At 39.9% G+C, this 17,042-nt stretch overlaps 1 protein-coding gene across 1 annotated transcript in view; it reads left to right on the plus strand.

The window, feature by feature from the left end:
* The first annotated feature begins 787 nt into the window (after positions 1 to 787).
* Positions 788 to 17,042, plus strand: part of PCSK1 (proprotein convertase subtilisin/kexin type 1) — a 33,558-nt gene continuing 17,303 nt past the window's right edge. Inside the window, exons 1-7 of the mRNA XM_060235654.1 lie at positions 788 to 1,006; positions 4,432 to 4,536; positions 6,686 to 6,796; positions 9,125 to 9,271; positions 9,792 to 9,868; positions 13,895 to 13,983; positions 16,752 to 16,924. Of these exons, the coding sequence (XP_060091637.1) occupies positions 827 to 1,006; positions 4,432 to 4,536; positions 6,686 to 6,796; positions 9,125 to 9,271; positions 9,792 to 9,868; positions 13,895 to 13,983; positions 16,752 to 16,924 (882 nt within the window). The 5' untranslated portion in view covers positions 788 to 826. The remainder of the gene's footprint in view (positions 1,007 to 4,431; positions 4,537 to 6,685; positions 6,797 to 9,124; positions 9,272 to 9,791; positions 9,869 to 13,894; positions 13,984 to 16,751; positions 16,925 to 17,042) is intronic.

The raw sequence follows: 17,042 nt of genomic DNA on the forward strand, positions 1-17,042 counted from the left end.
TCCCATCAATTTGATCAGGAGGACTGCAACCCAAAGGGGAGAAGGTTACTTAAGAAAGCTGCTTCCTTCCCTCTCGGATGAACCTGTTTACAAGCCCATCAGCTAATTCTGTTGTTATTTTTTCTGCCAGTCTGTAGCAATGATTGATCAATCTTTATCGATGACTTTGATAGAGTCAAAAAGCTTCAGAAGGAGACGGACCGAAGGCACCGAATAAGGAAAGCCAGAGTAAAATTTTTGCTTTTGGCCAAATGTTGTTGATCTAAATCTCGATGGGTTTGAGAGCGACCGTCATTTTAAAGAAACTGTTTGGTTTATCTGTAGCGGAGGCAGAGCTGGGCGGCCTGTGGCGGTCGGCCGGCAAGCAGGATTTCCACCATGGACAGCTCCTTGCAGGCGTGGGGGAATTTCCCCCCTCCGCTCTTCTTTTTCAAATGTGAGTCTTCCAGCTCACCGCCAGTATTAGCAAACGCCTCCTGCTCCTCCTCTCCCTTGGGAACGACCATCTAGCTCACAGTCCCGGAGCTCTGACGTCAGGAATCGCTTTCGTCGTTTTGACGTGTAAACACTCATTTCCATTTTGGCTGTGGCGGGTCTGGGCTGTGTTCAAGCATGAGCCACAGCTAGAGAGACGATCTGCGAGCGCAGCAAAGCCACTTTCTTGGGAACTGCTTGTTTTGTTCTGTTTTTTTCCTTTTCCTTCGCCGGCTCATGTAGCAACAAGAGGAGTCATTTCTTTTTAACCCCTGATTTCACCGGCATTGATTTCTAAAGAGATTGATTTTAAAATTTCTTCCTGCTTCTCTCTTTCCGTTCTTCGGGTGTCATGGAAGAGAGAAGGTGGGCAGAGCGATGCGTTGCTGTGGCTCTGCTCTGTGCCTGGAGTGTAGCTATTCTGGCCAAGGCAGAGAGGCAATTTGTCAATGAATGGGCAGCAGAGATCCCAGGAGGTCCAGAGGCGGCCAAGGCCATTGCGGATGAACTGGAGTATGAGCTTCTGGGGCAGGTAAGGCTCACCCCTCCCCTTGCCCCAACCAGCTAAGTTTATTTCATCCACTTTTCAAAGTCGAACAGGGTGGGAATCCCTGGTTTGATAATTCCCTGTGCAATTAATGACTAGATGGAATTGACAATTGGCTACAGTTGGTGGCTGTTGTGTAGACAGCCCTGTAAGTCAGACAGATCTACACAGACAAATTTCCTTTTTCTATATTCCATTTTAAGTGGCCTTGATTCATCATCATGCTTTTAAAAAAAATAGCGGGAGTTCCTAGCTCAGAGTGGCAAGTTATCCCTTAGCCAACACAGTCTCTGAGGAAATTTCTGTGAGTATGAATATCCTCTCTTTCTAGGTCTTCCTTTCAAAGAATTATTTGTTTGTTTTCCACTCCTGGAACATTGCAGTACAAGAAGCTAGGAATGGCTTGGTGGCGATAGCTAGAGGGCTACACACTCCAGTGGGTACTGGTATCATTTGCTTTCTCAGCGGCAATACCAAGTGCAGTGGAGTGGAATTAGCAGATGCTGGGAATTACAGTGTGGGGAACAGAGAGATGCTTACTAAGAAACCCTGCAGGCAATTCAACTTTGGTTTGCCTTAACCCCTGCAGCTCTTGGAGTAGTACTGCTGAACATTTAATGCCTCCATCCAGATCTTATGCTGAATATCTCTTTGACTGGACATGGTTTGGTGCCTTCTCTCTTATGCATACTAACCAGAGACATCTGGGATTAGGAGGAAGAATTCACAGCTAGCTTCCAGGAAGTCATGAACTTCAGAATCTATTTAGAGCCAATTATTAATTTGTCCTTTAATCAAATCCTTCTGGTTAAGAGAAATGCATTCATTTTCCTGCCCAAGTCCTCTAATATTTCTGCCTCCCTAGATTTGGGAAGGTGCTATGTGAAAGACAACATGACTCATCCATACCAACTCAAATTTGAAGACAGAAATCACACCTCTCCAAAAACTCCATACTGTTCCTTAGCAGGGAGATTCTCTCCATATGCTCTTTTACACCCTCTTTTTTTGGTGGTGGGAGGGCGGGTTTGGCATGCCGTGACGTCTATGTTGTCAGGGATGAGTAACTTCATTTATATAATAGCATCACTGCTGCTTCTGTTATCTTGTAATTCCTGCTAAATGTATGCTATATGTCAGCTGTTGACTTTCACCTTGTTGAAACCAAACTCCTCTGGTTTGTTTTCTAAAGAAGCATCTAAATATGTTCACAGTTCAAAGACAGGTGCTAATGCTGAGAATGGAAAAGGTGGAGATCAAAGTCTAACCCTTCTTTTATTACCCTCATTAGCTGCTGTTGGGCAAGCTGTGTTGTCTGTGCTGAAAACAAATGTAACATTTTTCCTGATAATTACTAATGGACAGATACAATGAACTGGTGTGCTAGCAAATAAGTACGTAGGATCTTACTCACTCCTGTGCCCTGTGTCACTAGGGTAGCAACAGACCTGACCTTGGAATGTTATAACAACATAGCAATGGATAATGGCAATATTGTGCTGGCAACAGCTAAGGTGATCAGATGCAGATTTATCAGATTATGTAGGGTAGAAATTAATAAAGAGAAGCAAGACATGTTCAGGTGACAAATAATCAACTGCCATCCCTCAGACTTTGTTTTCCACCTATGGCCCTATTGTCTATGCAGTGTAGTGAGCTTTGGCAACTGACAGTTTAGACCTTCTGTCTTGCCCAAGATGCTCTATGTGTGGAAAAGCCACTTGCACACCATAGTAGATATACACATCTCTCAAGTGAGTTTGTTATTTTTTAAAAGTGTCAAATCAATGAATTCACATGTTCTGCAATACTGCCACCCAGCACAGAGGACTTCATTGGATCAGTGATCATTACAGCTCAACATGAGGACCTTGTTTTCAAAGCCAGAGCACTTCCCCAACACCCTGGGCATTGTGATGTAGTAATAAGAACAAAATGCCTTTGAAGAAAGGCAGAATACTTCCCCCCCCACACACACACACATTTCTGGAATTAGAAGGGAGGTCTTCCAGGTCAGAGGTTGCAGCTGCAAGACAGAGAGGCATTCTAGTACCTAAGCACTAACAATACCAGGGCATTTTAAAAGTAGTAATTAATGTGTCCAAATGGACATCCAGCTGTTGATCTGCATAAATTAACATATAAACTGGAAGCCAATGAAAGTTTGGACACTTAAAGGTAACATTTTAATGAATTGAATACACACAGTAGAAATTAGCTGCACATTATACAATAAATCTTAGGGTTCATACAAAGAATGAGTCTTTTTTTTGGGGGGGGGGGTTAAAGAGCAAAATCGCTTTCCTTCTCTTTGTATTCCTGTTCACTGTGTCATCTGCTTCTCCAAATTGTCAGTGTACTGTGTGTGTGAATAGCATACATCTCCATTCAAATCTCAACAGCCCAAGTCTGACAAACTTCAGCTAAAGGAAACAGTGACAGAAATATGGGAAACAATCCATTGGTCTGTAGAGTACTATTAAGAGCAGAGAAGTGTGAAGGTAGCATGGTATAGCTTGATTTCATCAGACCTTGGTAGCTAAGTAGTGTCAGTACTTGGAAGGATATAGCACCAAGGCAGGCTCTGCAGTAGAAAGCAATGACAAACCACTTTTGCTTTTCACTTGCTTTAAAAGCTCCTTGCTGAGGTCACCGTAAGTCACTTACAACTTGATGGCACTTACCTACATATTAAAAACTGAATTTTTAAAACTTTTTCTGTCTTGTGGAAGTAAGATAACCCAGAAAGCCCTCACTGCAAATATAGAAGAGGGGTTTAATCCTGGAATCATGCACCAGATGAAAGATGTGAAATTGGAAATGAACCCCAGTTACAATTTTGAAACTGTCCTGAACAATACATAGAACTATATAATTAGCTATTAATCTAATAATGCAGTAAATAGGCATTAGTGGCACTGGCCATATATAGTATATAGATGACAGTATAGTGTGGTAATATTGCATGGAGAATAAAGTAGGTTGTGATTCCCTAAGGCTCAATTCCATTAGTGCAAACGTGGTATAGTTGCTACCAATACATATTATTTACTTCATTTATACTCCGCCTTTCTCACTGATACTTAAGGCAGATTGCAGGATTGGAAAAACAATGTTTAAAAGCCAGTATGATATATACAGCAAATAATGAATTAAAACTAGATTACATCCTCTGTGTCATCCATATTTCCAGCTAGTTACTGCATTTGAAAATGTGTGTTTGGAATTTCTGTTTTAATCACTAACATCAAATATCTGAAAAAAATTATCAGAATTTTGATTTCCTTAAGTCTTGCAGCTGTGTTTTTTGGCAAAATCAATTTTCCTTCTATGTACAGCATTTCTGATTGCTAGTTGTTGTTTTGTGTTCATACTGGAAAATCTTCCAGAAGTATTCTTGTGTCTTGCAGATAGGATCACTTGAAAATCATTACTTATTTAGACATAAGAGCCATGCTAGAAGGTCCCGAAGAAGTGCTACTCATATTACTAAAAGACTCGCAGATGATCATCGTGTAAGTGCTGAATTTACTCTTTCCCAAAGTCAGTTTTCTAATATTAATTTTCAAAGTCAGAATATTTCTTGTTTGACTTTAAAGCAAATTATTCACCTTTATATGGAATATGAAGTGGTGTGGCCATATGGGATTCTGGTGTGATATCAGTTTTTTGCATGCTTCTCTAGGCCTTTAGTTAATGTCTTGGCTTGTGATGATTCCTGGATATAAAACCCAAAATATAAAACAATCCCTATCTCCCCCTGACCTTCAAAATCTGATTCCAGAGTTTTATATCAGTCAGATATGGTTTAACTCTAACCCTTATGCTTCTGGAATAAGAAGACTTTCATCTATTGAAATTCCCTTAGAACATTTTTTTCCGTTATATAACTAATCACAAAAGTTCAGTCATGGTTGCATATCTATTTGAAAAAATGAGCACTTTCAAATGTAGCAGGTGACATTTCAAAGATAGTTTTCCACTTACATTTCTATGCCATTGGTGATTCAAATTAGTTCTTGAAAGAATGAACTATAATTTCAAAATTAGGAGGTACAGAAACACAGAGCACTTCTACAGTACTATGCAATTGTACAAGGCACTCTACTCTGAAAGTCTACATTAGATGAAGGACAATTTACTTCAAATTGATTAAATTACAATTTTAAGTGTGAAAAGGGAAGCCTCTTATTTTTTGGAGTACAAAATGGAATGGGAATTCGACTTAACCAGTGCTGTCCTAAGTAGAGTTGCACTCTTTTCTTAAGATGGTAGTATTAGATACCCATAGCATGCAAATGAGATTCACTGGTTTTTTAAAAAAATAAAGTGTTTTTGTAATAATAATGGAATATTTTTTATAATAATAATGCAATGCATGACCATAGTGCTAAAAGCTGTAGCCTATAACTAAGGTGTTACTGAACAGGAAGACCTATGATTTGCTAGAAGGTCTTGATAAGTGACCTCAACAACTTACTGCAGGAATTTGGCTTGCTGAGCTTGTAGACAAGACAACAAAGCAAATTTCTGCCACACAAAAAACGTAAGACATGTTCTGATAATGGATACTCATGCAGCCTTGAATCTCAATAGGCATAAAGTCACAATAAAATTGTGTGTGCGTTGCATTATCCATGGCATAGCATAATGTCTCTCTGTGATGGGGATATAAAATATAGCAATGTTTCCCACTTTCACTCCAGCAACCAGTGTTCTTAGAGGCATGATCACTGGCATGGGAATCTTCCCCATCATTTAGTATTTCCATATGATAAGCTGATGTAACAAAGTAAATCTCTTTATCAGAATGTGGTGGGTTGGGACTCAGTTTGTTCCCAGAATTTGTTTTCAATATTCTGGGTCAGTCCAGAAATGTGTGGTGGGACATCTCTCTGGGATTTCCCCCCCTTCACTTTCAACAGGCTGTAAGGGAAAGTGCATGAGTAGAATGCATGAGTAGAATGCCTTCCTCTTACACTGCCTGCCCCTTCTGTATTGGTTGTTGCTCATAACTACTGGTTCAGAGGTTTTATCATACAGAGAAGTTTTAGCAGTAGCATCCAATTTTTTTAAATAAATCCTGAATGTCAAGTCACACTGAGAGGGGAAAACTAGTAATATAAATAATCCTGTCCCCCAATAAATTGAATGTTTCAGTTGCATATATAAACAGACATGCTAAATTAATCTGTGGGTTATCTCACTGTCATTAGGGCAATTTTCTATTATTAGTTATTACCTAATAGTAACAGTTTTCTTGTGGTGCCATTTGGAGGAACATATGGACTGTGAATAACAACCACTACTGGTATGACATAAGTGTGTGTGATAGTCATTGCTATAATTGTTTTCTGGTTCACATAGCCAATAGTGTTTTATGTATATGAGTGAATTCCACTTAGAATGGGGAACAAAATGGAGAATTTCTGAATACAAGCATAATGTATTGTGTGTGTATCCATTAAAACCTGTGACAGAGTCCACAAGAGCAGCCTAGGACAATTCACTATTGCCCAGCCAAGGCTATCTAACAGAAACACTGTGAAGCTAAAAATGCTACTTTTGGCTTCTAGGAGGATGTGTCAAATGAAATGTAGTGCTGTGTACTAAACAGAAAACATGTCTGTGGTGAAAACATTATATGTGGTGAACGTATTCCAGGTATCTTGGGTGGAACAACAGTATGAAAAGAAACGAAGTAAACGTTCAATATTGGGCAATTCTGCTGAAAATCGTTTTAATGATCCAATGTGGAATAAACAATGGTATCTGGTAAGAGTTTTCAGTTATACAATTCAGGCACCAAATTAAATATCTTGAGGAAAGCTGCTATGATGATGTTGTATAAATAAACAAATGATGTTGATGTAGATGTTGATGTTCAAATGTTGTATACATATGTAGAAATATGAGGGCACTGCAACCACCTAGGTTTTTTAATTTGTTTGTTTATTAAAATATTTATATTCTGCACCCTCAATAAAATATATCCAGAGTGGTTTACAACATTTGTTAAAAACAATAAATGCAAACTAATAGCACCAGGTTGAATCCAAGGTGCTGTTCTATCAGCATAACAGCACTTAAACCAATAGAACAGCACTTCATTTGATGGTGAAGGGGATAATTTAACAATTTTTCTCTCATTGCAGATACCCATTTCTTTTCCATTCCCTCCCACACATACTTTTGAGACCCATTTAACCCCCCCCCCCTTTAAGGTGACTTAGCTGCAGTGGGGGAGATGGAGAAGGCCTCTTCCATAATCTTTACCCCATTTACAGTACTTTAGACCCAGACCAGTATATAGTGTTGAGAGTGTCAGACTAGGCTCTGGGAAAGCCAGGTTTGATTCCTGGTTCTGTCATGAAAGCTTGCTGGGTGACCTTGTGCCAGTGTCACACTTGCAGCCTAACTTGTTGTGATGATAAAATGGAGGAGTAGAGAATGATGTAAACCTCACTGGGGGGCCCCTGAGGAGTGAGATGGGATATAAATGAAGCAAATAAATAATAACACCAATACTTATGTAGGACAAGGCATGGGTACTTAAATTAGCTGTGTATCCTGGCCAAGGCCCCTCCATCTTGCCCTCTTCATACCAATGAAGGAACTAAAATGGGCCCAATAAGATTAATCCCAGAAACACAAACACTTCATGCACAGTATACATCTCCAGACGGATCATCTTCTTCTCTTTAGACATCTGTTATTGGGTTATAAAGTGAAGGATGCAATATGCAAGTGTTTTTGTAAAGTGTTTTTACATTTTGAGATGGGAAGGGTTCCACAAATGTTAGGATTTTTTTCTTCTGTCAAACTGACTAGCAACGCTTGCAAAATAAGAAAAGTTTACCAAGTATCCAAAATCATACAACCATGATTTAATTTAATTTAATTTCAAAATCATATAACCATGATTTAATTTAATTTAATTTCAATTTATATCCTGCCATATCTTGCAAGCGGGCTCAGGGCAGTTTAATTTAATTTAATTTTTTCAATTTGTACCCCACTAGTATCAGAATCAAGACACTAAGGCTGCAATTATATGCACATCCACTTGAGAGTGAGCCTTAGCACTTACTTAAACAAGTATAGGATCATGGCTTGTATCCAAAGAGCCCCTTGTTGAAAAAAAAAGAGACTTTCAGTCTGCAAGGGGGGGGGGCGTGTCTTAAGTTTCACTTATTTGCTTCACACTCATTGTAACTCCCCACATTGTATTCCATACAATTTCACCTGTCGTTCTTTGGACACGGACTACTGGATGGTTTGAGATACATGGTTTGTATTAACAGAGATAATGTCTCAACTCCTTTGGAAGTTAAGATAGTCTATATTTCAAGTGATTGGCTCTGAAAGAACAATAATGAAAGCTAATAACAAACTATGATTCAATATTAGTCTATCACAACCAGCTCACTGGTTTATTCCTACAGCTATTAATTGTGTCCCACTAGACACTCTGAACATCACTGAAAGAGTCACCATTTCAAAAATAGAATACTGATTGTCTTTGGAAACTGAAGGAAGGTAAAACTCTGCAGGCTGACTGGCTAAATCAAGGTCTTCACATCTTACTTTGTTCATCCTCAACACTTTAGCTGTTCCTGATTTCAGAATAAGTTTCATGCCATGCTCGTCTTAACATTTTCAGAAATAATTAGGTCTTGTGAGAAGACAGATGCCCCAAATCTTGCATACAAATATTCTGAAATTGTATCTGCCTTCTATATGTATAGTATCATGGTTTGCATTGCTGGGCAGTAACAGTAGTAGACCCATCCCTAAATTTTATTTGATGGCACAATAGCATCATAAGAAAATGCCAATTAATGTAGCCAAAGCAATGAACTGACAGGATCCCTATAAAGTTTGGCACAGCCACATAGATTGCAAACTCCTATTTTCTGCAGCAGAGAATGGTCAAAAGAGAACTCCATGGGTAGCGCAGTAAAATTTGTGTTGAGTTTCTAGCTAGGCACATGATAAAGAAATTCGCAGTACTTAATTCATCAAATATGTGAAATAACTTGATTTTCTTGATAACTGCGGTATGAATATGTACATTTTTTATTAAATTTTATTTTTTCCTAGCAAGACACAAGAATGTCTCCATCTTTGCCAAAACTGGATCTTCATGTCCTTCCTGTGTGGCAAAAGGGACTCACGGGCAAAGGGGTTGTCATAACTGTGCTCGATGATGGGTTGGAGTGGAATCACACAGACATTTATAATAATTATGTAAGTTTAATATCTAAGGAACAAACAAGTAGTTAGGATTGGATCAATACTTGGATCTAGGATGGGGGAACCTGCTCCTTCAGGTCAATATATGTCAGTGTAATTTGCCTCGTTCAGTAGCTGTGAGGCTACAAATGAATTCCATGAATGCCACCCTGAAGTCTGTGCAGTAATTTAAATGTCACCATTCCATTATCATAAAGAAAATGATATCCCTGATCTACAAATATGTCTAAAAATTCTAACAAATATTTTGGGGGCACCTATGGCAATTCAGGGTTTTTAAAAAAATTATTTTAGCAGGAATGCACAGGAATGCAAGGGGTGTCAAGGGGTGTGGCTTAATATGCAACTGAGTTCTTGCTGGATTTTTTCCTACAAAAATTCCTCTGCAAAACAATGGCTACATCAGGGAGTGTGACCTAATATGCAAACAAGTTCCTGCTGGCCTTTTTCTATATAAAAAAAAAGACTTCAGGGTAGTCATTCAATCCACTCTTTTGTTTTATTTTAAATTCAGGATCCTGAGGCAAGTTATGATTTCAATGACAATGATCATGATCCATTTCCCAGATATGATCCAACAAATGAAAACAAGTGAGTAACTACTTACTATCAGTCTCATCAATAATTTTTGTTCAGTATTTCTGGAAATTTTGATTTAAAGATCATTCCTTAAGATTATATTTGGGAATATTCACTAGGTCTTTAATTGAGTGGGCCTCAGCAATAGCAAAAAAAAAAAAAAAATGACTCATGAGTTTTTCAGCTACAAAATGTGGTTCTTGTGGACCTTACCATCCTTTCCTCATGTATTATTGTGTAATTCATTCACTTCCCCTGTCTAACATGCCAGGCTATGGTCTCAGAGGATTTTCATTGCAACTGGTTTTATGCTGAGCTGTTCATGTGATGCTGTGCTGAACTAAAATACAAATATCATTCACAAAGCCACACAAAAGCCACATTTAGATGTTTTGCAGTTATGTAGTAATGGCAACTTCAGCTACTTTCATTTTGACTGGATAAATGTGTTCAGGTCCTGACAAAGAAACAAAAAAAGGTGCCCCTATCCATTATTTCCTATGGAAGGAAGACAGTTTAAAAGGTGTGCTGTCCCTTTAAATGTGATAGCCAGAATTCCCTTGGAGTTCAATTATGCTTGTCACACCCTTGTTCCTGGCTCCACCCCCAATGTCTCCTGGTTCCACCCCCAAAGTCTCCAGATATTTCTTGAACTGGACTTGGCAACCCCACTTCTCTTGCTTTCTTACATGGTTCACATACTGACTGAGAAGTACCACATGGCTCTGCTTGCTTGCCTCATCTATGCAGCTTTCATCCTGCTGAGGTCTAAAGGCACACACAGAGTCCAAAACTCAAGCAGTTTTCAAGGTTCTTTTAAACTTGCCGAGATTTAAAGGCACATTGTGGCTGTTGATGTGGGGCTTCCCCCACTGGTCAGCTGACTATCAGTGGGGAGGAGCCTGCTAAACTGGGGGAGCCTCCACTGGGACCTGGGGGCGGGCAAGCTTAAAAATGGCTGTCAAAGGAGGTGAAACCTCTGGGTGTGTGGAATATATAGTGAATAAAAAAACTGGGTGCCAGTCCTCCAGTGGCTGTGTGGGATTATACATATGAACACAAGAAGCTGCCTTATATCCATGGAGGGCATGTTGGGAACCCCTGTACTAGAAATTGGGAGCACCCAGTGGAAGTGATAAGAAGTAGAGTCGGATAGAAAAAAGCAAGAACTTCTTAATAAATAATTAACTTGTAGAATTCAGTGCCACAGAATGTTGAGACGGCTACTCTCTTGGTCTCAGCATGGCTGCTGTTAAGTTGTATTGACAGCCAGGGGCAACTGGAACCAACTGTAGTTCTGTTCACAAGTTATAGTGTACAGTGTGCACTTTGTTTTTCTTTAGAAGTATGTTGAGTAAATATCATGTTACATTCCATAAATGTACAGCCCACTGTGTGATTGAATCTGCACATTTATCCAGGTACTGATCCGTAGCTTCATTTATACAGAGAACACATGATGGCTCTTTCTTATAAATAGACATGCACACACATGCAGAATGTACATGCATTCACTGTCATTTATGCATGGTGCATGTATCTTATCATAATAGTTTGTTCTTGCCAAGAAGCTCATACACATATCCAGCTGCACAACAGATCTGATGAGCTGCCTAGATTTCACATAGTCTCACAAGCATACGGCTTGCCATTCTTGTCTGAGTCATATGGAGCTATTAAGCTCCAAGCAGGCCAGGCAGAGCACCTGTTCTCTGCTTGTGATACATTTGGGTCTAGTTTGGTGTGTTGATCTATATGGGTCAATAGGTATATTATCCTAAGTTAGTCAGAGATCATGGGTTGATGACCTTTCAGTTCCTTCAAACTCTATGATTTTTAGTTTGTCCAATGAACAATATCACTCCGTGGTCATAGCTACACTAGAAACTATATACACTATATAAGTATTTTCACTGCATCTGAAGAAGTGTGCTTCCACACAAAAACTTATACCTTGAATAAAATTGTGTTGGTCATAAACTGTCCTGCTGCTTCAGACCAACATAGCTACCCACCTAAAACTATAAACATTGTGACCCTTTTGCCCTGTATGGCAACACAGCCCCAGCAGCAGGCACCAACCCTTCCCACTCCAGCTGAAGGGAGAAGCTTACCTTATTACTGGGTAACAGGAGAAATATCCATAGCCCCCATCCAGAAGTGCAGGACCACCTTTCCATTAGGTTATTGCTGCTATGGCAAGTAACTTGAACCTATTTTCTGTCACATTTGGATATCCTTTTCTGGGAAACAATACAACATGATGTTCAGCACAGATTACACCAGGGGTCCTCAAACTACGGCCCGCGGGCCAGATGCGGCCCGCTGAGGACGTTTATGCGGCCCGCCGGGTTATGGCAAAATCAGACCGGAAGTGACGTTCGACCTAAACTCGCGTTAGCAATGCACACTTCCGGCACTGGGCTGAGGCGGCGGAGACAGAGTGTGAGGTGATACCGAGGTGAGGTGAGTTCCCAGGCCGGGGTGTGTGGTGTGGGGAAGGGAGAGAGATGCAGAAGACGGAGAACTGACGGCCCGCGGCCTTGTACAGTAACGGCAGTCCGGCCCTCCAACAGTCTGAGGGACAGTGAACTGGCCCCCTATTTAAAAAGTTTGAGGACCCCTGGATTACACCAATGTCAGACTCAATAACCTCCAATGCAGATATTGCTGTCTAGAACATGTGGTCACTGTTAATTGGCCCAAGGCAGTCTTCTTGATCAAACTCCCTGTGAGTCCTCTGCAGTGCTCCATTCTCTTGCTGAGGTTCATCTTTCCCTCATGGATCTGTCAGGCCTTTTATCCCACTCCCAACATTCTTTCATCACTTTAGGGATGGAGAAGGGGGCAATTTACTACTAGGAAATATTCCCACGGTGCACTGTTCACTATCAGGGCCCCTTGCCTGTCCTGTTACAAACTCACATCAGTTTTATACCATTGCAGTTATCATGCCCAAAGTAATTTGAGGGAATTTTGAAATGATACTTGTGCGAATTTTTCTGTAGAGATTCTTAGCCCATAAAGAAAGTTATAGTTCTCATAAAAGATGAGCGTGACCATTCAAATACTTAAAGGCTGTTATGTATACCTTAGGAGGTTCATTCTATGGGTCCAAAATGGTAACAATATCTTCAACCTGCTTCTTGAAAAGTGACACCCTATGTTCTCTGCAAACTGTCCAGTCTACAGTCTATCCAATCATATTGAAAATGATGATGGTTATCTTGTAGATGACGCCTTTTGTGTTAGCTTGAGAAGGTGAAGAGGATTAGCTCATTTCAAATGTGTATTCCAGAACAAGTAGCTGTTCTGAGCCAATTAGAATGCCGCTGTTGGTAATGACACAATAAGGAGCTTATGCTATGGTTCACCAGCACCTATCAGGCAAAATGATATTTAATGCACTATGTGGATGCTGTTATAACTGAAATAATATCATCAGAGTGGATATTGCCAAAGGATAAATGTTTCCAGGCTTTTGAAAAAAAAAATCACTTTGCTTAGCTGCCGTGGTTATTGGCAACAAGAGACCATTATCCTCGGATTCAAATGGCATTATCTTTAAAATCTACCATCTCTGCATACACAGCTATTCTTTATTAATATGTAAATGGAATTCAGACTAGCAACCAGCATTCAGTGGTTCCATTGCAGATGAAGGCAGCTTTTTCATAAGGGATCCATCATTTGTGAACTGAAGGGCAAGTATCATAGCAAATATCACAGAAAATATTTTATTCTGCAAAAGAAATTTTACAGTAACAAGCAGGATGTTATTCATTTCAACTCTGTCACCTGCTTACATGGTCACTTAAAATCTGTGCATTAAGTAAATTGCATGTTTTGCTCTAAAGATGTGTTTTTATCATTCTGTTGAGAAATTTTGAGTTTAATGACAACACCAGTTTGTGCTACGCAAGAATAACAAGCTGATCCCTATAGGGTCCATCAACACTGAATATGTTCAAGTGAATATTTATCATTAAACGGTAACATTTGTAGATGATCTGTATGGGGCTGGTGATTTTGTTGCAGACATGGAACACGGTGTGCAGGAGAGATTGCCATGCAAGCCAACAACTTAAAATGTGGAGTTGGAGTGGCATACAATTCCAGAGTTGGGGGTAAGAAAACCAAGCAATATTTTGATTTTTAATAACAATACTTAGCACATATATAGCACTTTCAGCATTCGAAGTGTTTCATGTAAATGATCTTTCTGTAATCCCTACAACAGCCCTGTAAAATAGGCCAGTATGATTGTCCCCATATTGCAGAGGGAGGAGGGCTGAGAAATAGTGGCTTCTTTAAACCCAGCTAGTGAGTTCATGACAGAAGTAAGAAGCGAGATCTGAACAATTCAGCAAGGTACAATGCCATAAAGTCCACCCTCCAAAGCAGCCATTCTCTCCAGGGAAACTGATCTCTATTATTAAGTTGTAATAACAGGCCCCACACTGGATGTTGGCAACCCTGCTGTTGAAGCTTTTGAGGCATTGCTTCAGTGTCTCCCTCGCTTCTTACTTCTGTCACGATCTGAACATTCTTAGGCAGTATGCTAGTGGTGCTTTTCCAGGCACAGTCTGTGGCTAACAAGGAACCTGTGCCTGAAGCAAGATATCCTCAAAATGGAGCAATATGAATAGGAGTAGGGTTGCCACTTGCCAACTTTGGGTTCGAAAATTCCTGGAGATTTGAGGATGGAACCAGGCAGAGTGTAGTTTAAGGGTAGGGAGAGATTTTGGTAAGGCATATTGACATGCAGTCTACCTTCCAAAGTAACCATTTCTCCAGAAGAAGTGGGATAACTGCTTTAAATTAAAACATAATAAACAAGTGATTTATATAGTCAGGAGATCAGTTGTGATTCCAGAAGATTTCCAGCCCCCCACCTAGAGACTGGTAACCCTAAATTGGAGAGGGGAGGATTTTTCAACAAATCTTGTCTCTGTGGCTGGAAGGCTTACCACAACTGCATGCTGAAATGGTTTATACCCTTTCTCACACCTCTTGCTCCATACTAGGGTATTTCAGTAGGCAACTCATAATACCACCAACTAAGTGTACCTCTTCTGGTCCAGTTGTGGTGGATCAGGTGGCTAACAAGATAGGCTTATTCCTGTGATTCTTAAACATTCAGTTTAGTTGAAGCAATGTGAAATTATTTTGCATGCATGATGAAACAGTCTTGCTACACTATGTAACTAATCAAGATCTGTCCTCTACTGTCATCTTTTATGTGTTTTATGACCATTGTTTTATTTATACTGTAAGCCACCTTGAGTTTTGCAAGGCAGAAAGGTGGCCAATAAACGTTTTAATTAATTAATTGTTATAATTAGCTAGGTAAATTTAAATAAAATAAATAAATAAATACATTAGTCAATAAATGAAATAAATATTGAATTAAACCCCCGAAAATTTAATTACATCCAGGATTTTCAGCACCAGTGCAAGACAGCCCCTGTGCCGTTGTCGATCAATATTGCCTCCTGACAGAAACCTCCACAGTCATTGCCAGCTCTAATTTAGTGTCAAGAGAAAATGCTTTATTCCACAGGATTCTTGTACAAGGATTAATTTTAGAGCAAAGGGAGCGGAGGCACTGTTGACTCCTTGTACCTGCTCAACCTGTCACAGTTTTTTACTATAGGCTGATGCTTAGCCACAGCATCTCCAGCCCATTCTCAGAAGCCTTTGCAGAGATACAAGAAAATGTCATCCTGTGTTGACAAACGTGGCGTCAGGCAGACACTGAAGCAATGCCTCAAAAGCTTCAACAGCAGGGTTGCCAACATCCAGTGTGGGGCCTGTTATTACAACTTAATAATAGAGATCAGTTTCCCTGGAGAGAATGGCTGCTTTGGAGGGTGGACTTTATGGCATTGTACCTTGCTGAAGTCCCTGTCCTCCTCAAACCCCATCTTCCCCAGGCTCCAACCCAAAAATCTTTAGACATTTCCCAACCTTGAGTTGGCAACTCTATTCAACAGGCCTCTTTCAGAGTGGGTTGAATTCTCTAAATAAATAAATTATGCCTAACTGTTTACACTATGGGATATATGCAGACTTTCCTCCCCCTATCCTGGTTACAGGACAAACATACCTCTTTTTGTTTCTCCTTTGTTCCAACTAAAAATTTAGTTTTCTATTAGTCTGATTTTGGATTTCAATTGGAAAAATTAATGAAAAGATTATTTTTTAAAAAAACACAAGAAATACTTTCCTGTGCCTATAAGAAATATAGAAGAATAGTATCCAGTCTGGCAATACTAAATATCAGCCAAGTTTCCAAATGATCTCAGTGCCTTCAATTGCTTGTATTTCACTTATTGTTAAAGTTGTACACAACATTCTTTTCACATATAAAAAGTTACCACTTAAAAAAATCTTGTTTAACAGAGATTTCTGAAACTGACATGTTTAGCAAAGGAGGAGGCATATTGCTTTAAAGCATATTGCTTTAAAAATAATGAAAACAGGGCAAGCACAGCAGAGCAGATGACTGTGCTGACTGCTGTCACATTGAAATTCTGTGTTAGCAGCCTCCCTTTCTCAGTTGGTTTGGAAGCTATCTGTCATGTTACTTTCCAATCTGACTTTGACAGCCTGCTTCACATCTTCATACCCTGTTAAGTGAAGTAGCTGCCCATCTCAAACTAGAAAGACAGCAAGCAGCCTGATTCTCAAACAAGGAGGAAGATGTCAGTGGAAATACTAGACTATTCCCTCCCTGAAGCTGAGAAAGCCTTATATTTTTACTGTAGAACAGAAGACACAGTGCTGTTTCTATTTACATGCTCACAAGTAATGTCTTGTTTTGCAAATGAAGAGCTGCCCCAAAATAATGACTGGTTTCTGCTGCTCTCTCCACCCCCACCCCAATATTAAGGCATAAGAATGCTGGATGGAATAGTCACTGATGCCATTGAAGCCAGTTCCATTGGGTTCAGTCCAGATCATGTGGATATCTATAGTGCCAGCTGGGGCCCAAATGATGATGGGAAAACTGTCGAGGGGCCTGGCCGCCTGGCACAGAAGGCATTTGAATATGGGATCAGAAAGGTGAGGCCTCAAATAGAGATGCTGGCCATCTTGGAAAAGAGCTCACACATGCCAGCAAACTGAAGTTTCTCTGGATGTTCTAAGGCAACATATGTCTGCTTGTTTGTCTATTCTGTCA

This window comes from Heteronotia binoei, chromosome 4, assembly GCF_032191835.1.
Source record: "Heteronotia binoei isolate CCM8104 ecotype False Entrance Well chromosome 4, APGP_CSIRO_Hbin_v1, whole genome shotgun sequence".
Taxonomy (NCBI): Eukaryota; Metazoa; Chordata; class Lepidosauria; order Squamata; family Gekkonidae; genus Heteronotia; species Heteronotia binoei.